The 25,961-nt window shown below is 41.4% G+C and overlaps 2 protein-coding genes and 1 long non-coding RNA gene across 10 annotated transcripts in view; 1 reads left to right on the forward strand and 2 right to left on the reverse strand.

Annotated features, from left to right (window-relative positions):
* daam2 (dishevelled associated activator of morphogenesis 2) overlaps positions 1-10,838 on the reverse strand; it is a 69,658-nt gene extending 58,820 nt beyond the window's left edge. For both annotated transcript variants that reach the window (XM_029138107.3, XM_029138105.3), the window contains exon 1: positions 10,643-10,838. The gene's annotated coding sequence lies outside the window, so the exon portion shown is untranslated. The remainder of the gene's footprint in view (positions 1-10,642) is intronic.
* A 1,034-nt stretch (positions 10,839-11,872) lies between these two features.
* On the reverse strand, positions 11,873-25,951 carry LOC114848164 (uncharacterized). Of its 2 annotated transcripts, XR_008693630.1 has the most exons (4): positions 22,593-25,951; positions 21,430-21,477; positions 18,899-18,984; positions 11,873-14,164 (listed from the first exon to the last, which is right to left on the reverse strand). It is a non-coding gene; the product is annotated as an uncharacterized LOC114848164 (long non-coding RNA). The 2 variants fall into 2 exon arrangements; XR_003784371.3 differs by lacking the exon at positions 21,430-21,477 and having other exon boundaries at positions 11,874-14,164.
* Positions 22,217-25,961, forward strand: part of kif6 (kinesin family member 6) — a 40,200-nt gene continuing 36,455 nt past the window's right edge. For all 6 annotated transcript variants that reach the window (XR_005897190.2, XR_005897189.2, XM_029138433.1 and 3 more), the window contains exons 1-4: positions 22,217-22,374; positions 23,103-23,129; positions 23,234-23,343; positions 24,474-24,548. Coding sequence is in view for 4 of the 6 variants with exons in the window: in XM_029138433.1 (XP_028994266.1) it covers positions 22,315-22,374; positions 23,103-23,129; positions 23,234-23,343; positions 24,474-24,548 (272 nt within the window). In the remaining 2 variants the exon portion in view is untranslated. The remainder of the gene's footprint in view (positions 22,375-23,102; positions 23,130-23,233; positions 23,344-24,473; positions 24,549-25,961) is intronic.

Consider the following 25,961-nt stretch of genomic DNA (forward strand, 5'->3'; position numbering starts at 1 on the left):
CCTAGGGCTCTTTCTGGAATTATTGTTGGTCAAGGACCATGAAGAGTCATTCTCACAAGACTTTAATTTATTAGAATCTGCTGGGTCATATTCGTACTTTTATAGTCTAGTGTGAGCGACACAGCCCCCTGCACAGTTTCGGGGCAGGGCTATTTTTACACTGGATCTCCAGCTTAAAGCATCAGTATGCCAAAACAAAATTATTGCTGAATCATCAGAAGTGCACAAAACCTTAGTCATCATTTAGTTGCTATACATCTTTTTTTGTCTAAATGCAGTGCAGATGTTTCCTTGCTAAAATGCTCAGTGTTTCATAAATATAAGTGCAGGTTATAAAGGAATGCCCTGCGATGGACTGGCGACCTGTCCAGGGTGTACCCTGCCACTCGCCCATAGCCAGCTGGGATAGGCTTCAGCACCCTCCACACCCCGCATATGGGATTCAGCAGTTTGGAAGATGCATGGATGGTTGGTGGTTATAAGGGAAGAAAAGCTGTCACACAACGAGCAGTTGTCCCATTCACAGGCCTCTGCTCAGAAATAAAACCTATAATACAGTGAATAATAAAACCATCCCTGTGGTATAAATCGGGGTTGATCACATCTGCTCTGGATCTGAATCAACACACACGCTGTTTATATGATTATAGATTATATGCCATTTAACTTAATTGGTCAAGTTTGAATTGTTATACCAATGCTACAGAAATGTGGGTCACCATTTTTCCCCCATACCTTTTCCTCTCCTTTCATTTTAGTTTCCTTTACAGAACAATGAGCTTTATTTTTTTTACCTTCTGAGACTGAAGAACGGCTGTGGGACTGGCATTATGGCCACAACAGTCACTGTGGTGCATTCAGACCACAGTGACTGGAGATGCAGACCGTGATATGAAGGGAAACTCAGTGACCTTAACTTTTTCTTTTAAACACAGTAGCATAGGGCATCTATTTAAATAGTGATTCTCATTGATTGTTAAGATTTGGAGGAGTTGCAGGAGAAGTAATCAATTGATGAGACAAAAAAGACTCAACAGCTAATCTGTGCTCACTATCACCAGTGTTTGAGTGACAGTGAGTGGCACAGCTCCTTGGGGGAGGCTAAATGCCCTACTCAGCATTGAGTTCTTCTACAGTACAGTGAAAATATGAAGCCAAAGAAGAGATGATTCTAATTATCCAGAGTCGAATACTACAGCTAAAAATACACTAAGCTTGACAAATCGATATATTATTACATTTCAAGGAATCTAATCTGAAAAAAGAAAAAGAAGATAAATCAGCCAAATGTACCGAACACCGCTGACCGGCATCCAAAATCCGGAGACAGATTTATGGCCAGCGTCTGTTTTAATACTTCGTCAACTGTGTTCGAAGTGAGACTGTGTACATGTGTTTGAAATGTATGTTATGCACAAATCAGTCTCGGCAGGGTTTCTTTCCTCCTTTCTCCTTTCACAAGCCAGCAGGCCACTGATCAGCAAAGCTATTTCCTCTTCCTCAAAATCTTGGATGGAATGTCAGGAAGGCAAGGAATTGACGGTTTGTTGTGTGTCAATGTGTTTGTGTGTGTGTACTGTGTGTATATATGTATATATATATATATATATATATATATATATATATATATATATATATATATATATATATATATTAAAACAGATTAATGTTCCTGCTGTGTCTAAGCTTATCCATTCTAAACTTCTTTTTATTTGCAAATACAGAATGTATTGCTCATACCTCCAAGAGTTTGTTTCTTCAGACAAGATCAGACAGAAAAATAAGGCTTCCACTTGATTATGGATTCATGTTGCTCCTGCTTTTTACTGAATGTGAGCTCCATTCAAGGGGTGAGGAACAAAGAACTTACAAAATTTCCTTTCCAACAGTAGGTCATTCCTAAATCGCCAAGTTTATGTTTTGTGGCAGATGACCCAGGCAACCAGGAGTAAGCAGTAAGAACGACAGAAGGAGGCAAAACAGTAATAAACACAAGTCCTGAGTGATTGGTAAAAAAATGATACTTTGAAATGCCACAACATAAATATTTTTGTGAGGGCACAAGAATCCAGTTTGAAGCGATAAACCTTAACATTGGGCTCTCCCTTCATCTAAGACTAGGTCAGAGCTCTGCATAATTAACTTAACAGGAGATCCAAAACCCATATGGCTACCTCTCAAATGTAACGGAAAATCTCATTTAATTCTCATTGGCTAATTGGGTTTAAGGGATTCTTCCAGTAATATGCCATCAAGGTTCTTACACACTGAACTGCTCTCCAGAATGCAAGTCTCTCTGCCTTTTGGCGTCTCACAACCACATTGTATAAACAATAAGTAAAATTTTTCCTTCCAACATACAGCTGATGTCTGATATATCCCTGGTTATTTTACAGTAAGTAAGTTTATTCTGCATAAAAGCGATTTTGTCTCCACCAAAGGTTTGGTCTGTCTAATACCCCTAATTGATCCAGCACTGGCAAGTTGTCAAGCTGGTGGCTACTTTACAGCAGCATCACCATAATTCATTCCACCTCTCTCTCACGTCTCATGTTCCTACAGTAATGTTAACAAAACACGCTCTTATTATTTAACTGTATGACAACCACTCTCTTCCAACAGTGAATATACAGGAGAGGAGTTGGCACAAAACCACATTCTAAAAGGATTTTAAACACAAGAGGCTGAATATAGTGTACAACTAATTAGTTGATGGCATGGTTGGAACGTGCATCATGTGCCATCTGGTAGAGTCAGTGATGATGCTAGAAATGAAACAGAGCCAAATCCTGCTTGATTTTTCCTACCCATGTGTAACAGTCACCGGGTTTGCGTAAATATAAAAAACAACATACATAGATGAAGGGCCTAAAATACTCTACCCACTTGCTAGGACAGTGTCGGGTCATATGAGTTTCTCCTGCTGGCTCCTGGCATTTGTTTATCTCTAAACTTCCTGAATGCTGATGGTAGATAGTCTCCAGATTTATACAAGTGGAAAGAGAGGAAAAACAGCACACTGCTCTGAGAGGCTGCAGCACCATGCGGAGGAAGGGGCGGGGGGGAGTGAAGTGCAGGGTCAGTAACCAAGAGAACAGCACAAAAAGTCACCTGATGTCCACATGTGATATTTATCACCAGGGACTTTTAGAGTGTATATCAAAAGAAGGATGACAATTGTTTTAGCATGCTTCCTGCCATCTGCAAAACGTTATACAGTACATGGAAACATTCCCAAGAAGTACCTGTGTTTTACATCAGTATTGATCAGCGAGAGCAGATTCAGAAAGACTAAAATGGGGCTTCGTGACAATTACAGCGGGTGTAAGAAAAACACCAAGAAGCCGGTCAGAAAGGAAAGTCGGGATCTGTGCCACAGGTACATATAAGAATAGTCAAGGCAGAGAGGAGGAGGGACAGCCTGGTAGTGCTTACAGAACACCCACAGATGCGAAATCTGGAGAAAAAAAAGAGTGCATGGTTTATAATGGAGCACAAATAAACACGTCGCCTTTCACAAGTCCATTTGAAGTGCACTGCCAGTGAAAACCTGGGTGAGATTAATCCGCCTCTAGAGGAATAAAGGCAAAAGGCCCTCTTTCAACGAGCCTCTCCAGAGACAGACCTCTATTCATAGAGCCTCTGAATGCTTTAGTTGTTGCCAGCCGTGCAGTTTGTCACTTGGCAAAAAAAGAGTTTTAAAAAAGGAACTTGCCAGGGAAGCAGGATCTATGACCGGCGTGCACTATATGTGTGGTGTTTGTCTCTCTAGATACTTGATAGCAAAAGAGACAGAACAGCTTCTCATTTCTTCCTTGACTGCATTCATTTATCCACGTCAGTGGCAGTGAGCTCAGATGATGCATTGCAGCCTGGGAGAAGTCTGCAGAAGACAGTAAAAGTGTCACAGTTGTCACAGCTTTGTATTCTACTTAAGAGCTTTGAGCTGCATCATGAAGTCATGACATGGCGGAGAAGAAATGCATAAGACACGGATGCCAAATTTAGCAATACAGAAGTCTTAGTATGAGTTACGGTGGTGAGGATCTTATAAAATGTTCTACAGTTTAGTCACTAGGGAGGTTTGGCTCAAATTTTTAGTTTTTTTTATTCAGGATCAAACTATTTATGGTCACGTGGCTTCAAAGCCCCATATGTGAAGACAAGAAAACAACACGATGGCGACTTAAAAGGGGAGCAAGATACATAGTTGCATGGACATAAATTATAGAATTAGAAATTACAGAACCCCTGAACTTGGCCATTTCTCCTTCTGTGACCAAGTATTCTTCCAAACTCAAACAAACAAAAAATGATGGTATATCTGACATCAAAGAATTCACATACTGTAGAACAAATGTGAGTGCCGAACCAAATTAATAAAAATAAACATCTGTAAATACAAAACTCATCCTAAGTTCAAAGTCCAGCTTTGTAACATTAGTAAATACACCACAGTCCAGCCCAGTCTCAAAAGGTCTGTGCCACCTCAAGAGCGTATCTCAATTTATGTCTGAAGTCATTTATTAATGGGGAGTGATGTATTCCAGGCAACTTCATCACTGTTCTGAAAAGTGTAGGTTCTCCCCCTTCTGTGATGACAAATTGTGTTGCTTAGCTCAAGTAACAGTAAAAGGAACAGCTTCTACAAGTGCAAGAATGTGTGCTACCACTGGAGACTGCTGTGTGTGTGTGTGTGTGTGTGTGTGTGTGTGTGTGTGTGTGTGTGTGTGTGTGTGTGTGTGTGTGTGTGTGTGTGTGTGTGTGTGTGTGTGTGTGTGTGTGTGGTGATCAGCCTCAATGAGCCTTAAGGAACCCAAGGGAAAGGCCAGTCCAGAGAGCCGGGGACTCTCACGGACAGTCGAGAAATTTTCCCACAATCAGATACACAAACAGAGCTGGACAGGGCAGCACACGAGACCCTTGTCTACCAAAGAGACAGATGGAGAGAGGGAAAAAGTGAAGGAAGATCTGATGGTTACAATAACACAGGAGCAGTAGTACATGCTATGCCATATATCTTATGCAGAGGCCCTTTACTAATAATGAGCTTTGTAGACAAACATGGTAAAGGGTATTACTGTACATACTTTAAATAGAACTAACACTTCAGTACATTCAACTTGTAACAAAACAAAAGTAAAGTAAATGTTAGAATTGCAGACAATTTGACCAAACCCACACAGTTTATTGGTAATCAACCTACAGTAATTAACTTAAGGAAAGAATTCTAAGCACCTCAACAAACAGCATCAGTTATTTACTTAATGGGGTGTCAGTACCACTGGACTGTTAGCATTTGGGGCCAAGTACTCAACACTACTCATCTCACATGCAGGGGAACTAAACAGGTTAAAGAAACCGGGTGAACTGTTGGAGTTTATGCCAAACCAAACAATACGACTGGAAACAGGAGGACAAGCTCTTTGTAAATAACAGCAATTTCCTGAAGGGCCGTCTAGCGAACTAATGTCAGAGGTCAAAGGTCAACTTTCACCATAATTAACCATGTGTGGAGCCTTTCTCAGCAAAACATAGGTTTGATACAGTACTGGCACCTCTTGGTCTGCTGTATTTAAATGGTATCCGATAGCTTTCTGTGTGAATTATGCACTGTCTGCAGTGAGGTATTCAATCACATTCACCACTGTCTGTCAGTAAAGCCAATCTCCCCATTAATTTGCCAAGTGTTTCCTTCAACTGAAAATCTAAAGGTTACATCTTGAGAACACGCAGCGTGCAAGCCTCCTTTCAAGCGAATCGTCAAAAGTCTACAAAACTTCCTTTTATAGAAGTAACCCCCTGAGCTGGATATCATGGCCATTATAAATAACGAAGCTGGAATGCAGAAGGGGAAAAAAATAAACATCCAGGCAGCTCTGTTATCTACACCCAGCTGTGCCGTTTAGAGGCCAGTCCTTGGAGATGATGTCACGCTGGCATTGTGTTACTGTTAATACTGTTATAATTTGTGAGGACAGTAATTCATTCATGCAGACAAGGCAGACAAAATATATATACTATATAGAATCCTTCAGAAGGTATAAGTTTAACTGGAACTGTTCCATAAAGCAGCAACTGAGATGCATTGGAAAACTATCAGGGAATATGTGAAAGAGCCTATACAGAGTCACAAGGTCCAGGTTAAATGTCTAATAAAGTAAAAGGCATTACAGTAGAACTCAATGTGAGATCCAAGACCGATAGAGAAACATGCAGGTGCGGATTTTCAACATAACTCCAGAGGCAAAGTAAATGTGAGATGCAGAGGTAAGGGGAAACCTGCAGCCGAGAGAACGCGAAGGACCAGCATTTGATAAACTATTCCATATGTGCTCCAGATCCCACGTGAAAGAGCGGCTTTGTGCTCCGTTAAGTAGCATGTGCACAGCTCCCAACTGGACCTCATCTCATTTCTTTTCCTTCCATCTACTAACTAAATTTACACAGCCCATTCTCTGTAACTGAGGGTAACACTATCCAAGTGTAGGGGGCAGGAGCAGGGCATTTGGATGTTCCAGTCTCAACTGTCTGCGACTACATGAAGAGGGGTCTGGAACCACCACGGCATTGACACCGATGTCTGGAACGGTGAGGGGGGGGGGGTCAGGAAGTGAAGACATATTGGGATTTTTTTCAACCTCCATTACCCCCAGTGCTAAATAATTTCCACTGATGGAGAAATAATCCATCAAGACTTAAAGGAGGCCAACTTATGGGAGCGCTGTCTCTGCTTTCTGTGTCTTTTGAGCCCATATGATGGAAGAACCAATCACTCAGTCATCATGCACGCTTTACCTTTACACACTGCCACAAGTTTCTCTCCGTAGAATCACACAATGCAAGGTGAAGGAGTTAAAGTCCCTCCTAGTTTGAACTGGTAAAGGCAACATGCAAGTCTCATCAGGTAGTCAAGGCAGCAGGCTACTGTTTCCAAAAACACCACAATGACGCATATGCACAACAGCCTAAACAACAAGAACACACTGTACAGGACTGCGCGTACAGAAGTTGAGGTGTGTATTCGATAATAATGTATCTGTGGCTTATGAGATTTTAATTAACCACATGATTACAAAAGTCATTATTTTTACATTCAGAGCGTGTGGTAAGACTGAGAGGAAATTAGGACTAAAGGGACAGATTAGGGAGGAAAATGGAATCAAAAACAGAGGGCGAGTGGAAAAATGCAAAACATGCTGCGATGTGTTTAATAGATCACGCAGGAGAAGGTGGAGGAGGTGGGACCTTAGATGTTAGTTTTTCCAACAATTATGGCGAATACATTCAGAGCTTTCTGACTTTACATATACAGAAGATGTCTACAGAGGAGCCACGTCAGCCACTTTTCAAGCATCTGAACTGACAGAACAGACATGTTGCTACTGTACTCCAGCTGCTTGGGACATCTGAAGGCTTGGCTGCTGCCACAGCCTGGAAATGAATGTTACACTTTTATTTGCATAACTGCATATCGGTACAACACAATATAGTCCCTGATCACATGCCGTGCAGACACACATGAAACACGGAAGGTGCTGACGCTCTGATAACATGCAATTCAGGCTACGCCTTCCGTTCAGATCAGGAGTAGGAGATCAAAGAGCGATGCTCGGAAGAGAAAGAGAAAGTGCATCCCGGGACGAGTCCACATGTACATTAAGATGATATCACAAGATGTCTCACACTTTGGAAAACCCCATGCTGGTGTGGTGCCAGAGTTTTGCAGCATATCCAGACATTCTGGTCATGCTGGGCTTCTTTCCAAGTCCTCAGCTCTTCACAGCTAAGAACAGCCTCACTACTGTATAGGACAAACAGACCAGAGAAGGCTGCTCCCCATGGCCAAGAACCTGCACGCGGACTAAAACCTAACTTCAAATAAATATGCCCACATCTGTATCTGCATCCCTAATTAAAACAGAAGATACAGTAACATAAAATCCACATTGCCTGATCCACCAAAACAATGCAATACAACGTATCCACCCATTACAGAGAGAAAACTGGCCTGGCCTGGAGTGGGGACTGGCATGAGCTCTCACTGTACAGTACAGGTATGTGTGCACGGTGGAGGTTCAGTGTGTTGTTAAAGAGCTCAGGGAAAAGAAGGCAACAGAAGATGAAGAAGGCAAAGTTTCGTATGCACATTTTACAAGGTGAGACTGGAACAAAGCCCTTGATACGGAATGCTGCTTGAACAGTAAGAGTGGAAGCACTGCATGTTTGCTTCAGAACATGAGGAGAACATGTCGCCTTGGCTCCTCCCCATCGCGCCCACCACAGATTCTCAACTGTGACCCACCGGTTGAAAGTCATTTCCAACCAAAACACACGAGGTGGGTGAAGGTGAGTGAACTTGTGCTCTGCTGACTGACCTACTGTAGGAACAATGGCTCTGTCTCCCTCTTCTCAGCTGCCCTTTCCCAGCACACGCCACAGCCATGTGTGGCCACCCTCACGCCTGTTTAATACATCCACAGAGCCACCCAGAACTGAGCGAGGCTCCCACAAACTCCCACAAACAACCAAGACTTCTGTGCCCTCGCGCTCAGTCAGCAGAGACGCAGCCAGAAGCAAGAACACCTCAGCTGGGGTTTTGTTACTCTTGGATGTCACACTTATTTTTCCTCCCTCCTCCCCCTTTGAAAAGCACACACACACACACACACACACACACACACACACACACACACACACACACACACACACACACACACACACACACACACACACACACACACACACACACACACACACACACACACACACACACACACACACACACACACGCGCGCGCGTAGCTGAACACGGATTATGCTCCATAATCAAAACAGTGCGCCTAAAATACTCCTCTATAAACAAATTGGTGGAACAGCTGCTCCGGTCAGACTTGAATGTAAACAAATATTATGTATGATTTTTCATAATGGAAGTTCAATCTGTGAAAAAGCTTAAAGCGTATGAAGAGCTCAGTGGATTGCCACTCTGCTTAGGGCTATACAGCCACTATAGTGCAGGGCTTTTCAATAAATCCATCCATCGCTGACATCCATTAACACACGTCTGTGGGTTTCAGTGGGCAGCCTACTGATGCATGTGAAGAGTGTGTATTACATATTGTTCAAGATTCCTTTAGCAGCCTTACATGGACTGATCCCCCAGTACCCCCAGTGGGTTAGCGTGGTAAAAAAGCAATTTCCATGTCATAATCCATTCCAATCCTTTGACCCATAATCATCACATTTGTGATCTCTTTTGCCTCCAGTACTGTATGTGTCTGACGCGTAGCCAAACGTTTGAGGAGCACTGTGATTGATTCCGAGCAGCCAGTCGTGATCCAGTAGGAGGAAGGTGGCAGATGCTGAGGCAAAGACGTGGGGGGGGGGGGTGCGTTGCCCTAAACGCGGTGCTGTGCTTGTAAAGCCTCAACAACTGGCTGAGAGGACCCAACGCTGCATCACTGCCAGATGTTCAGTTGGATTAAATAGCTCCCGGTGCCTCCTCGGCCTATAAACTGACTAGCAGTGTGGCTTTATGAGGCATGGATGCCCTCAAGAGCGCAGGCGTTTACCGTAATGCTCCTGATTAAAAACGCCAGGATGCTGTCTCTTGGAGACACAAAACTTCACAAAGCTCTTCTATCAAAAACCTCTGAGCAAAGCAGTGGAGAGACACCTGTTTTCTGTTACTGGAAAATATATTTTGACTGCCAGTGTGGAGATGTAAAACACAACCTGAGAAGATGCTGTTGCCAAATTTAGCTGCAAATGGAAACATGCTCCAGCTGCAAGAAGCAGCATGAGGCGGGATTTCTGCTGATAAGGGCTCGATTTTCCAAAGTCAATATATAATTGTCCTAGTCGATTGCAGAATTGTATTTCTATAAATCCAATGCAGATTGACAGACGTTTAAGCTCTTCTGGAGAGCAGAAAAAGGCTTTAGTGAAAAAAGTAACATTATCCAAACAAACCAAATGCTATTCGCCCTTATCTGTTATGTCCATCTATTCCTTATCACAAATTCATGTTCTTCTCTTCTATCGTATTGGATCGCAGGTGAAGCAGGAAGCGATAGTGAGGGTGGACAGCTGGTGGCTGCTGTGACACAGCGCCCTCTGTGGATGATCACGTGAATGTCCCTTGAGCCCAGCGAGCGAACAGCCGATTAATATCGAGGTCAGAAGCGTTAGGCGTCATGTGGAGACTTGAACGCAGCCCATCACTGCAACACATAAACCAACTACTACTACGAACGATCGCCGATAATATCATTGCCATCAAACGTCAAATCTACTGGAAAAACAGCACATAAAATAACCAGCGTGGTCCATAACGTCTTCATTTGTTAGGAGGTAACACGATTTAGGTGCTTCATTAGGTTTTATCTGAAAGAAGAATTTCGTCGGAATGACACGCTTCAGACCTGACGCTGATCGTAGCTAGCGCGATGATGAAGCGAACAGGGGCCCAGACATACAGTGGCTAAAACTGGAGCTTCATGTATAAAATGCAGTCAAATAATCCCATGTGAAGTCTCTGCAGCGCGTTCGCTGCATCCACGCCCGCCTCTGCGCGTCCACGGCTGCTGGCAGAAGATCGCCTGAATCCCACTGATTTACACAGAAAGACGGGAACTTACCTCCCAGCTTCGTTGCAGAGACTCGACGGCCGCTTTATATATAATTATAATCCCGTGTCGCTGTCACAGGATCAATTTGGCCAAAGTCAGCGTTGGGATGTGTTGAATTAGTAGAGCCGATGCGTCGTACAGCGTCGGCTGTACGAGGCCGTTCATTCAACTGAATGATAGTGGAGAATGAAGGGACTGACAAGTCGTTCAAAACAGCAGCACCACCACGCCTCCCCTCTTAAAGCTAACGCACTCTGTGTGTGTGTGTGTGTGTGTGTGTGTGTGTGTGTGTGTGTGTGCGTGCGTGCGTGCGTGTGTGTGTGCAGACCCAAATCATCATCATCAAACACCAACACTGCTTAAAGAATAATAAACATTCATTGCTACCAATAACGGCCAATAACGCGTTACACTGAAGTGGTCCCTGCAGGAACCACTGGGGACTTGTGGTAGTGCAATACTTCTTCTTAATATTCTTAAACCGTAAGCTCACAGCAGCAACCTGCACGTAGGATAAACACCACAAATCCTACTACAGCCATAAACACATAGAATGTCATTGCTTTTTGCCAAGATCAAATGCACCATATTAACCCCATACTAAAATACACTGTAAACCTCCAATAAAGTCTTTCAGATATGACACCATTCCGGCTGCCACAGTGAGTATTTAATTCTCTGAAAGATGGAGAAAAGGTGTTTTGATCTTCACACAGCCTGTAATCCTTTATTAACTGCAAATTCTGGGCAGCTGCTTTGACCTAAGCTTGAACTTTAACATCATAAATAGCATAAATTTGATGGGTTTGAAAATGCTGCATTGTTTTGTGGCAAGAGTGTGCCAGATAATACCTCCGCAAGAAATTGGTTTACTAAAGGTCAATAAACTGGGCCGAGCATCACGGAACTGATTTACCGCACGTGGCCTTTTCTGAACTCACTGAAGATGCAGACTTGCTGATTGCACTGGATCCTCAGTAGTGCCACAGTCATTCTGACTGACGTCTATCGGGAAACGTGATCATGGTCATAAAAGACTGAGCCTGGCAGGTCACCAAGGCACGATTGGAGCAGTGTTTTCTGTCAACAAATGAAAATGAAGACGTTGCTTGCTAAATTTACAATCACGCCTTTTCAATTTGCAACAAGCAAGAGTAAAAACTGACAATATCATTATTAATATGACAATCTTTAATTTAGCTACCACTCATTGGCATGTTTTAATTACAGTATGTATTCAGGTTATTCACCCCACATACCATTCTCATCTGTGCATTATCTCTGAGCCACCTTAAAGGTATTATTCCATAAATGTAGTTGAAGTAAGTTATTTTGGATGATCAAAGATCAAAGCCAAGGTGATGTTACTCAGTTCAAGTGAGTGATTCAGACGCTTGCCTTGATTAGTCCTACAGTATAGAGAAAGTCCTGAATTTGGCCAAACTAGTAGGAGGCCAGATCTATAATCCATAGCAGTTATTATATCCTAGCAGTCAGCTTTTCGTCACATAATGACATTCGTTTACTATCTTTAATCCAAGCCTTTTACCATCATTCCTAAAGCCAGGGAATCCAAATTGCTAACACACAGTAATCACTCACTTTACATGTTCTGTGTTCTGGCGCCATGAAAACCTTCCTTTATAAGGTGTTACAAAGGCAGCTCAGACTTATCCCGGTCATTCTATTGCTTGATCGACCACCGCAGAATGCAGTTTGATCTCAGATGTCGTAAAAGCCACATAATATTAGACAGTGAACGCACCATGTTACTGTGAACGGTTTTTAGTGACGCCACCACAAATGAATTATTTTTCCAGTGAACCCAGTGAGTTTCTGTCAGGGGCTCAGTTAGTTAATCAAGATTTTATGCTGACCTCCAAGAGATTGATGGAAACTGACCAAGGAAAAATTGTTGTTCAAGTAAGACTGTAATTTATTTCCAGTTAGACGTTTGGATGTTTGACAGACATGAAGCTACTTGAAGTACAGGCTCTATCGAGGTTTCTAAGAAGACAAAGCAAGCAGACACCAAAAGCAGTGAATTAATCTGAAACCATGTTGCTTTGATATTTCAGCACAGGTCCAACGCAGAGAGCCAAGAGTAACAGATTTAGTTACAGGAGTATTGTCTAGGTGTCTCTCAGACGGGAGCCAGGTCATTAGTAGACCCTTTTTGACAGGGATGCAGATGTGGAAAAGTCCAGTCCACACCTTGGGATCTCAGGGGCGTCTGGAAGAACAGACATGCCACTAAGTGAATGCGCAGATGTCAGTGCAGCGTGCACAGGCACACACAGGCACACACAGACACACACGCTCTTGTATACTGTGAAACATTCACACATGAACCACACATGCTCAAGACCAGGTCAAACATCCTATGGGCGCTGTTGTAGGTTATTAAAAGTGTGAGAGCATAACTCATAGTCATGATGCCTCAGTGATATGATCAGGATGTTTATAACTGGATGTGGAACATATTGTAACAAAAAACTTGCACTACACTACAGTATGTTGCAAACAGTATTTCTGTTACTACTAGCTCTGCATTGTGGGCAATGCAGAGCTAGGGTCCAGTGGCCTTAAATCCATAATATCTCAGTTTTGTTTTCAGTCTGATGAGACTAGAGATTAGATTGGATACTAAATTACAGAAATACAAGTCTTGAACTGTAAATTCAAATTACAAATTAACAGACACCAATCTATCTTCTGCTTCCTATTTATCTGGATGACAAAAATGTTGTTGCCATAGTCTTCATTAATCATTTTAAATCGCACAATGAGTTGTAAAAACTTCGATCCAATCACTAAAATATTTAATGTGAGTGGTGAAAATCGCCCTTGTGAATGTGTGCTTTTATCTTTGTGAGAATTAATCATTTGTGGGGAGATGACTTGATGCATATTTATTTACATTTGTTGTTGTCTGTTTCATTAAAAAGCACACGCATCTGCAGCAGATGACTCAAAGATGAAAGATAAAACATGTCACATGTTATGGTGGAAACAAAAACAAAAGCTGCTCACAAATACATTTTACTGAACGGAATAATATGGCATGAGTTATTTCTTAATACCTATCAGACAGGGTCACAATAACAACCAGCAGCAGCTTGTTTTGTTCTGAGAAAAACATGCTCCTAAGGTGCCCAGGCAGTGGAGCAGATCATTGTTGCCAAGTGACACTTTATGGCAATCAAATGCTGCATTCACGTTTAAATGAACCCCAACAGGGTTTAGTTATCATCACCATTGTGTCCAAGGTGTACACAGGCAAAGCATTGCTAGTGCTTTTGGAATTATTCTATCATCTCCTCGGTGAAGTTTGATATCTTAGGCCATGGTTGTCTGGTTTCCAGATTAAGGACACTTTAGCTCCACACATGAACACGTGACCTCATGCAGGCGATTTCAAAATCATGTGAAACTTGATCATCTGGATCTGTTACTTGGAGCCCGGTGATGACTCATGAGGACGACAACCATCCATACACTGATGCGTTCAATAAACATTTTGAAGACTGTCTGTAAAATAGAGGAGAAACATAGTTTAGAATGTTTAGAAGACAGCACTTTTCTGACAAATACAGTGTACACTCACTTGCAAAGGGCTTTGAGCACAGCAGTAGTAGATAGTACTGTAGTTGCAAATTGATTCTGGTAGATATATGCGTATACTGTACTGTACTGCTGCCATAAAACTCTGTAATCTCTGTTCCTTGTTGAGACCGAGGGAGGACGTGCGTCTTAGCAAAACTCCCTGGGTGTGTGCTCTTTTTTATTCTTTCTCCCATCTTCCCTCTCTTCCCTGTATGAACTGTGATGATGAACATGAGCATCAATAGGATACCACTTTGTTCTAATTCTGTCCAGTGTGATAGATTCCCTTTCATTTCCTGCTGGCCATAAAAGTCTCTCTCAGTTGGCGTTTTTCTTCATGCCTGTTGTAGAACAGCACATTTTTTTCTTTTCCCTCTTTAACTGTTTATGGTTTATGCACATGCATGCAAATGATAATGGACAGTGATGTTAATCTGCTGGCAGCAGCTAGAAAGAAAACGAAAGTTTGAAACTCCCTGTATGCAACTAAAAAACAAAACTAAATAGAGCAGCATCCACACACACATGCTTACTCTAATCTCTTCACCATAGCCTAATTGAAAATGACACATTCCTAGTAATCAATACACAAACCCAGTGTTCCTATGGAAACGTCCTTGATGAACTGTCACCGTTAGTGTTTGTGCCAGAGACGTTCATTTAAAAGAGACATAATGGTTGCAGGAATTATAGCATTATGTAACCAAAGGGTCAATAAGGTTCTTATCAAAAAAATAGTTGCATGTTCAAAACTACTTTGTGGTTTTCACCATGCCCCCAATGCAATTTCCAGCAAAGTGTCAAAAGCAGAAGGATCATGCTGGTGAAGTATGAACCCCCTCCAGTAACAGAGACGTAACATAGCCCATAATACAAAAGCCTGGTGCACGGGCTTAAATACGTAGCAGCTCAGAAACAGTTGTATCTCTACCACACTGGGAATGAGGGGAATGCTGGAACCTGCGGACCTGTGGGGGAGCTCCCACTCAGCTCGGTGCTCGGTCAGTGTGCTGAACCATCACCGGGCCTGGACGGTGTCAGCCAAAGGAACCGGACAGAACGTTTGCTGGCTCTGGCTGTTTATTGCTTGGAAAGGTTGGAAAGAAGTGATTCACTGTACACTTGTCCTGTCATTCCAGCTGCAAATACTCCTCCGGTGCTCTTTTAACCCTGTCTCTCATTTCACATCCATTCATTTTTTCTCTGTTTTTGTGCACTCTATCATTCTTCTCCTGCTACTTTCAAAAGTTCACGAGGAAATTCCACTCCTCAGTAACATTACTTCTGTTTTCATACTAGGCACATTCTCCTTGTCTCTTTTTTACCCAGCTCTTCTTGTGCTTGCCTCTTCAGCTTGACAGCGGGAAGGTGCAGATGTGGGCTTTATGAAAGCTACGTTTGTTCCACTTACTTTGTGACGTGCAGTTAGTGTGGTTAGGTCTGTGCTCAGAGCTCCAGGCCTCGGAGGGAGGGAGGGAGGGAGGGCCTAGTACACCCACGCTCCCCACCACCCAGCCTTGTCCCTTCCTACTGTCCAAACTCCTGACCACATGCAGCTGGGACGGAGTGATGGAGTAAATGGAAAGAAAGAACAAGAAGGAGGACTGGGGGAAAATGCATGAGCTGAATGAGGCACAGTATTATAGAACAAACAGCCAAAGCCATGTGTGTTGTCTTCCTTGTAACCAGACTTGGTAAGTAAGTTACAACTTTTTTCATGAGCATAAGTTAGGATACAAAAAATGCACACAACATAAATAGTTAAAAGGTCTAGACAAAGAGATAACAGTTCTTTTGTTGAACTGTAATATATCATTTCTTCATTATGCACTGACAGCATAAAAAACACCAAAGTAAAAGGCCAAGCCAGACTGCTGCTATAAAAGGAAAAGGTATGCATCAGATTTTCCCAGCAAATGGAGTTTCTGCAGTTTTTGTGAGTTTTGAGTTTTTTTTTTGAGTTTTGCGCTTGTCCAGGACTCAGCTCCTCTTGGCCACATGTCACGCTGTTCATGAACAAGACACTAAAACCCAGAGCTAGACAATCAGCTATTCACAGCTATGCCTCTCCATTTCTAAACATATCTAAACAAATCATTTAATAGCCATTTCATTTCCTGACTGGTCCCTGCAGAAAAACAACTAAAACATATTTGATGCTACACTGTCCATGACTCCTCACTCATCCCCAAATCCATCCCACAGCACTGCCTCTCAAAAATACAGTATTTAAGGAATGCAGACTGAAGCTTGATATTCCCTGGCCTAGCAAACATAACACAGGGCAGAAGCCTCAGAGAATAATACATAACCAAAGCCCTAAAGAATTTTCTTTGGACAAAGCTACTAACCAGAAAGTTGTGCTGGAGGGGAAGGCAGGAGAACTACAGAAACCCCAGACTTAAATAGCACGAGTCCACTGCTGGAGACAGATGGACACTCAGCACTTTGTGCGCATATATTTAGTGTCTTCACATTGAAATAAACATGGACATGGACTGTTTGTTGTTATTTCTAGCATCACATGATCACACTACAGTATATGATGCATACACAGACAAGTCTGGACATGGTCAAAAGCAGTAAAGTCATATGGCCAATTCTTGAAGTTATTTTTCAATAAACAAAGGATGATGTTGTCAGGGTTATATGGTTTTAAGGTTTTCATTATAATGAGACCTACAGTACAGTTAATATATACAATAGCACCATTCTTCTGCATGATGACTCACATGGTTCATTTGCCAAGCACAAATAAAAACACACTGGCCAACTTGATTATGAACATTTTTAGTTCAGCAGTAAAAGTCTCCACAACATTTGACTCGTTTTCTAGGTTTGTGTTTTAAAGAATTCATGCATATGCTGTCATCCCTGATACTGTAAATAATGTATGGGATCTTATCATTGGACAACTTCAACGTGTTGCAGGTTAATTTCTTGCCAACTACAAGAAATAGAAGTAATTGTACAACAGTGTCACTCCGTCCGTCCGTCCGTCCGTCCATCCGTCTGTCCGTCTGTCCATCCATCCATGCATCCATCCACCCGTCCGTCCGTCCATTCATCCATGCATTCGTCAGTCCGTCTGTCCGTCCGTCCATCCATCCGTCCGTCCGTCCATCCGTCCATTCATCCATGCATCCTTCTGTCCGTCTGTCCGTCCGTCCATCCATCCGTCCGTCCGTCCATCCGTCCATTCATCCATTCATCCATGCATCCTTCTGTCCGTCTGTCCGTCTGTCCGTCCATCCATCCATCCATCCATCCATCCATCCATCCATCCATCCATCCATCCATCCATCCATCCATCCCATGGGGGTCGCGGGTGGTGCTGGAGCCTATCCCAGCTGTCTGTAGGAGAGGCAGGGTAAACTCTGAACAGGTCGCCAGTCCATCACAGGGCAACACAGACAGACAACCATTTACACACACACTCACACTTATGGGAAATTTAGAGTGACCTTAACCTAAGGCATGGTTTTGGATTGTTGGAGGAATGCAATGCATTTGGACACTGTCCCCAGTTCTGCGTGTATCTACTTATGCATGTAAAAATGCAGCGCATGTCTGATGTGGCTGACAGTACAGTATACTGCAGGTGATATTTTGTAGAAGATGAAACCTGTCTTTAATCACCACTTAGGTTAAAGGAGTGAAAGCACATCTTGGTATTTTAGCAGTCAGCCTCTGCGGCCAGCCTCAGTCAGAACTGGAAAAAAACACACTTACACAAAGAGAAAGTCACAGGGCAACATATCATCCTATGGAATCTACAGCATCTAACCTCAACCACTAAACCAGTCTAAAGCATCATCTTCCCTTAGTCTGTAATAATGGCCTGACCAAATCTGAACCACTAATTTCAAAGGAACAACAAGATGCCATGTAAGGGATTGATTAGCCAGGCTCTGTGGAGGTTTACTGTACACTGGGTGGGTGCACTTGCAAATAATGTACTCGTGCTGCAAAGAAATGATGGTGCACAGAGCCGGAGAAAAATATAAATAAAGTACTCCTACAATCTGTATTAGTTTTCGTTGGCTGTCAGCCTAATGATGATGCTTTACACAAGCACTGGCAAGTACTGATGATGCATCATCGACCTCTGCACATTTATCTTATTAGGTTGAATATGATTACCTTGAAAGACGTAAGGAGTCTTTTAATGTAGTTAAAGGCTACACAAGACCTTGTGATGAAAGGTTACAATGTGTCATTCAGCAGTCACTGTGCGATATGACACTTAGCTTGTATTTGCGTTTGCATTTTTGCTTCTATGTCTTTAAATGACAAAGTGCACCAAGTAGAATGTGCACTAAGCCTGGTACAAGGTCATCTCGCAAACACCCAGATGCAATCACAACCACAAACCAAATCATTTGTCACGAGTGTGCTGCGTACAGACCTAGCCTGACTCTGAACACACCTTTTTGATAGGCTGCCAGGCCGGCACATACAGACAAAGGTGCTGAATGCTGGCGAAGATGACTGAAAAAACAGGTTTCTTTAATTTGCCTGCAGAGCTCAAGTTGTTTTTACCTTCAAAGATGTGTGTGGTTAAAGCAAGTAGCCTTATCCTTCATCTGTAGCAAAACAGCAGCGTTTACTGTGCAGAGTTAATGAAGCGTGCATTTGTGTGTATGCGTGCATGCTTACTCATGTCAGTGTGAGTTACCATAAGCTGCGTTGACACCTCTTTTGCAACACATGAACATCTTCAATTGTCCCGATCTTCATGTGAACTGAATATGCAGTAGGAAAAAGAAGAGATGTGTCAGAATTATAAAGTCCTTAATGGGAACCTGAGGGAGGACTGCTTATAAATATATAAGCACTGCCCGAGTGCAGTGCTTATATATTTATTGCATCCCGTCCTCATTTGAAGTCCATTTCTGTGCATTGGACTCATGCAGTACAGTTGGTTACCTCCTTTGGGGTGAAACCACAGCTATGTCAGCTGAAGCTAAAGACAACACATAGACTCAAACAGGATATTAAAAGAAAAGAGTTCTCAGCTCCCTAACAAGCCCGGTCCAGCCTGTGGTTGCTGTTTACTGCGTGCGCTTTCTGTCGAGGAAAAAACACTGTATAATTGTTCTGCAGAAAGTGGACATGGTTGTTTCTATCTTGAATTTGTGGACCTTTTTCGAAAAGGCTGCATTTTGTATAGAAATGCTTAAAGTTGGCAAAATGTGATGTATCGCAAGTATTATTAAAAAAGGATTTCTGCAGCACTTTTGATTTTGGCCTTCATGGGAAAATTTTCTTTTTCATTATGAAGAAAACAGACTTGTAGACAAACAGGATTCCTGCATTTAATTACTGCTGTGTCCTAGTCAGCGAAAAGACTTCACTTTGATTACAGACAGATAGTTCATAGAGTTATGTGAGAAAATTCATATGGGAGGATCAGCTGCTACTTGGATCATTTATTCAGATGTCACTCTGTCATTACATAGCTCCACTGTCTGTCTGTGCTGGAAGAAAGCAACGATGAAATCAAGGTGGTTATATACTACAGGTACAGTATATGAACATGAACATACTGTAGTCCAAACCTGAATCACCTGACTCAAACTGAAAAAAAATTTCATCCATTAAACTTACAATGGTAGCTATTTCACTGACATCAATCAAAGGAGTCCCGCAGTCCCTCTTTGGATCTGTTGTGACTTCTTGGATAAGTCATGTATGTGTGCTTGGATTAATTTTTGAAAGCTGAAACGTTTAGAACCTGTATACTGTGTTTAGTGTGAGACACACAGAAAAAGGGCTTAACACAGGGGGCTGTATATCTTTTTTTTATGGCATTATATTATATATGCAAAGTTAAATTCCAACGAGGCAAAAAAGATATGAAAAAAAGCATGAATATTTTTGCCATTTTTGCTCTTGGCTACAAAGTGTTGCTAGTTGGAGCTTGAAGAGTCAGCTAGGGTTACATGAAAAAACAGATGTTATTATGCTAGATATATGTTATATTCTCTGGCCTAATTCGGCAAAGTCTCTAGAATATTTGTCTTAACACGCATAAGGTAATCACTTCTGTGCAAATCTGAACAGTTTTTCAACATACTTGGACCAAACAGCATATGTGCAACACTGCAGCTGGGAGCTCCAGCTCCAGCCCCAGCTCCACCTCTAGCGTGGCTACCAGAGGGTGTGTTGCACACACTGTGTTTGAAGTTGTCCTACTGCTGCAGGGTTCTGCTAACACATCTCTTATTCAGCCATGCATGGCAGGAATCTTGCCTACTAACTGCTTAAACTAAATGATTGCGCATGAACACCAATCTACCTCAAAGCGCTTTGACACACATTTGTACATGCAAGCCCACAGAGATACCCTCAACGTGACACGCTGGGGCGAACTTAGGGTTTAAGGTCTTTCCCAGGTACACCTCAGCACATGACTGGAGGAGACAGGAATCGAACCACTGATCCTATGATTGGTGGGTGACAGCTTTACCTCATGACACACACACATAAAAGATCCAGTTTAGATTTACTCAAAACTCCTTTATGTGTAAAAATGATTTTAACGAATACACAATAAACAAATAAATTAAATCTAATGCTAACTAGAAACTTGGTTTGTTTGAAGAACAGCACAGCTTGTCAATGTGGAGCAAAGTTCCATTACATTAGGTGGCTTCTATCCAGGCATAATCCACAATAACATCATTATTAACTTATGTATAATTTATAATAAACAATATTTCCTACAGAGATATAGTTGTGTAAAAAAAATCACCTCACTAATATCCCAGGATTCAACCAATAGTCATAGCGGCAGTCATTATCATTCATAGTGACGCTTACCCTCAATGGCAGAGGATTAACAACACATCTGTACCAAAGTGCCCTTTCCAGGCAGAAGGTAGTGTATAATTATGCATAATGCACACCAACAAGATGTATTTTCTGCACCTCAGAGGAATGCACTGGAACAAACATGATGCACTCTGCTGAATGGCAGTGTGAAACTAAACACAGCCCTCCTTGTATCCTGTCGGGTGGCTGGCTTCCTCCTTCCTGGTAGGCTGTTTTCGGGTCATAGGGATTCAGGTAAAATACCACTAACACCATAACATACGTAGGTTGAAACTAAATTGAATTATTAATTAATTCCTTTTTTCTGTGGTGGATCGTGGTATAAACCACTGTAATTCTGTACTTCTGCTAACCTTGTGGTATGGTGACAGGTAGTGATGAGATCATCTGGAAAATAACAGCTGTGGATAGAGTAGGTAATATAAGGTAAAAACTCATGAAATATGTGAGTTTATGTATCGCTCTACTGTACCTTACTTTGTATGCATTTTCCTACTCATAAAATGCAAAACATACGCACAGAAAAGCTCTTACATGGGTCTGGCCTTTCTCATTTTTCATTTTAACAGTTTTTTCGCAAAACTCATTTACGAAACATAAAAACCTGGTTTGTGGTGCATCAAAGCAACCTAAATGTTATGATCTGCTGCAACATTTGGTCACTGACTTTATGGCCCTTTATGTTACACTGAAAACATTAACAATTTTTTTCCCTTTTCCAGCCTTTTCACATATTCATTTTTACTGTTACATCTGTCAGTTGGTTGCACCTATTTGTATTGTGAGTAACTGCCAATGAGGGGAGTGCCTAAGGAACTAAATATACTAAGTCAATATACTTAATGAATGAGTCACTGAACCTGCAGTTACATCCAGAAGACCTGCTGAGCAGAGAGACTAGCCATGTCACTTTTTTCTGATGCTGTATTTAATGTTATTGTTTTCATGTTCTTTCTACCCACACACAAACTGGCTCTGACTAATAGCATCGGGTTTAAGGGAAACGAAAGAAATAGTGGGACAGATTGGATGTTTTACGCCGGTCAATCATCTACACACGATAGACGATCTTTGTCAATGGCACGGATCTGAGAGGAAAGTCATCTTGAGATCTCTGGCAGGGACACTGGTAACCTAGCAACCACCTACAACAAACTAAAACGAACACAGCACCAACAATAATGCTAAGCTACGCCGCAACAAGCTAACCGCTAAGCAGTTTTTGGTTTTCAGATAAAATGTTGAAGCAGACAATACAAATATTTGGTCGCGTTAAACCCACTAAGAAAAAAACGGCGGTAAGTAAGTAGTGAAAAGTAACTTTTAACCACAGCAAAAAGAGATCAACTAGTTAGCTAATAAAGTTAGGATACATGTTTAGCTAGCGTTAGTAGTGGTGTGGTTATAATAGCCTTAGTGTTAGTTAATGGCATGCATATTGAGTGTAACACATTACAATAATAATGGCTCACTTCCAGGACATTACTCAAGTGAAGAACAATTTACAATACGTCACCATAGCCCAGGATCTGCCACACCTGCATGGAGTATTATGCTATAGGTAGTTTGAGTCAGCTCCGTTTTTCTTGCTGTGACATGTCAAAATATCTCATTGTGAAGACGAGCTGCGTTTCATAACACTAACACATAATAAATAAAACAAGTAAGTCGCTAATATTGCGTTTTATGTGTTCCTCTGCTTGGAATATATAGGTATTTTGTATGATTTATTGTTTTTTGATGAATTCAGAAAGTGACAATTTCTGTGTTTTTCTTTGTCTTTTGTCAGTGTATGTTAATACATTGAGGTTTACTATCATTAAGGTAAAGTTCTGAGGCACTGTCAGATTTGCAATTCTGTAGCTGTAGTGAGGGATCAGTTTTACACAACAACATTGCATTGTACTGAAGTACACATTTGCCATATTGCAATCCGTGAGTTATCAAAATACATTTTTCCATGTTTGTTTGTCCGGACAGTAGATGATTGATGGGTTAGTGAAATTACTTTTCTCTGTCACTTTAGCTTCAGGTGACAACATCCAGCAAAATGGTACATGTACAAGTACTACACCTCCTTAGCTTTATTAGAAAGAGAGAAATGTGTGCACAGTCTTTACATCTCCATTTTTCCCTTATTGCCTTTGGCTCCCCCAGGTGTATTCTGTGAACAATGAGGAGCCGACAGGTGCTAATCTGGAGTTTGTGGTGCCCAAGGACGAGGCTGATGGCATTGTGAACAATAAAAAAGAGTGCTACATGTTTAGGTAAAGTTACAAAGGAATTTATAAAACATGTCTTGTACAGACTGCACATAGCCAGCTAATAAAACACGTTTTATTTATTGACAACTAAAGGGCTAAGGCCCTATCTGTTGCTGATGCTGAAGAACATTTTTTTAGGTTAAAACCTTTACATTTTCAGTACTTACCTGAAACCAAGTTTTCTTCACCACAAGCTTTATCAGCAGCTTGTTTATTGAAAAAGAAAATTGAGTAAATAAGAAAAATACCTGCATGCAATTCAAACACAGGGCAAACTTATATAGATCTAATAACATAAAATCAAAACAACCTAATCCTATATCATTCTAACGTGAAGGCAGAGCAAAAATATTAAATAAGATGATGTGACATATAATACACATACTGTGTGAGACATATTATAGAGCATGGTATGTTGCGTTGCCCAACTGAAATTTAACTCTCATGGTTAACTTGTATTAAAAAGAAACATCTGCCAGTTCTGTCATTGCAGAGCGAGAACCTCTGTGTAATGCTAGTAGTGAAAGCTGCAGCCTTATGTACCCTTTGGGCAGGGCCCATGCCACACTTCCCAGTTAGGGAGTCAAACAGCAGTGGACACCACAATGTCTTATAAATAGCTTGTGTGCCCTTATACAAATACCATTTCCACATTTACCAATCTTCCTGGGCTCATTACTTTCACATCACTTTCATCTTTTTGTGGGATAAAAGATGACGGTTGGGACTGCTTTAGAAAATAGTGACCAATCTCTTCCACTTGGAAAATTAAGTTTTTTTTTTATTCAGTTCCTCAATTCTAATCATTAAGCAACAAGTGTCTGTGCCTGAATCTCTGTAGGAGGAAGGTGAAGTACAGTACTAGCAGTTAGATGATTGGAGGTTAATTGGAGCAAGCGGTTGTTTGTGGCCTTATGATTTGACGACCTGCCCAAGGTATACTCTGCCTGTCCCCAAAATGCCAGCTACAGTATAATACGCTCTAGCACAACTATTGCAGTATGATGAAGCATCTTAGATGATGAGTAAGTGACTGTGTGGTACATAGGTCCTGTTAACCCATTATCTGTTCTGTTTTGCTGAATTGACAGTATCACGTGGGCACTGATTTTGTCTTTCTTACCTGTGTCTAGGTTCAAACGAGTCTTTGATCAAGCAGTCAAACAAGAGGAGATTTTTGAAAATATTGCTAAACCAGTTGCAGACAGGTAAATCCCATTTTTCATGACTAATGTATGTGTATACAGTATAGTGTGAATGTTTTAAATTAAAGTAGTTTGATTTTAATTTATTTCTATACTATATTATAGAAGATAATATAGACTATATCAGATTGAGTTTTTAGTCTGATATTACTGTAAAGTCTGTACAATAGATAACACGTCATCCAGTCATGGGCAGTATGTTGTCCCGTTCAGACATTTCCTACTTAACTGTAAAATCCTTGCCCCCTTGTGTGTGTGTGGAACGTTCTGAATTCCACAAGGTTTTAACCTTTTAAATTTAGCTTCACCACAAAAGCTGCAGGGCAAGAATGAATAGAGTGCACAAAAAGTTCAATCCTATAGGACAAATATTCTTGAATACCATAGTAAAACATAGGAATTATTAGACACTATACAAATGAACAAATCCAAGTCATAAGGTCATTTTCAGATGCAACTATATCAGTTTTTTTTTTAATTGTAGTCTAATGACAGAACCATTCGAAATAAAAAATAGAAAAATAATGTAATTGGCCATTGCGAAGCATTTTAGCATGTTCTTAGTTTTAGTCAAAAGTTTTTCTCTAAATCACTGTTTCACACAATCTGTTTGGCTTTTACTACAGTAAAATCTATTTTAATGCACCTATCCTGTTAACCAGTTAAACCCTGTTGTTTTTGTTGGTATTCCGTCATGCGCTACACTTCACGTTAATCCAAAGGTTCCTTCAGTACTTCAGTACATTTAAAAGTACGTTAAACATGTAGGAGTAAGGGCCATGATAATGTTGGGCCACAAGGCAACACTGTAACTGTAAATTATAAAAGCTTTTAACAATGCTGTGAAACCTCCAGGCTCAGCTCAAAAATGACTGTTGCTCTGTTGTCCTCTTGAACCAATTTAACACAAATGATTGGACATACAGTAGTGAACATGTACTGCTTCTCATGAAATAGGCAAAGGATATTTTGGATGATGAGTTGCCAGTTTCTAGGAAAAATGAGGTGTAAGCAGGAGATAGCATTGGAAAATGCCCAAGCCTCAGTGGCAGGGCTTTAGACCACATCATTGGCACTGACATTAAACTAAACACCAAGCTTGTGTCTTTTCTCTCTGCTGCCAATCACTGCCATGAGTCATGCTAGGTTACATGGACATGCAGTGGTCATCCAAATCAGACTAACAACCACACAGAAAGGGCACCATGTTTAATATAAACACTTATTTGTTCCTTACCCTTCTGTAGGATGTGGAGCTATTGCAGCACAGGAAGGGGAAACCCACACACAACTCATACTGAGTTTGCAGCTTCATAAATATAAACCCGTGGCTTACGTTTGTTTATAATTATCTTGAAAACTGTAATGTCGAGATACCATTTTTGTTGCAATAGGAAAACATTCACTGTACCCCTT

This window comes from Betta splendens, chromosome 22 (assembly GCF_900634795.4).
Source record: "Betta splendens chromosome 22, fBetSpl5.4, whole genome shotgun sequence".
In the NCBI taxonomy this organism is placed as follows: Eukaryota; Metazoa; Chordata; class Actinopteri; order Anabantiformes; family Osphronemidae; genus Betta; species Betta splendens.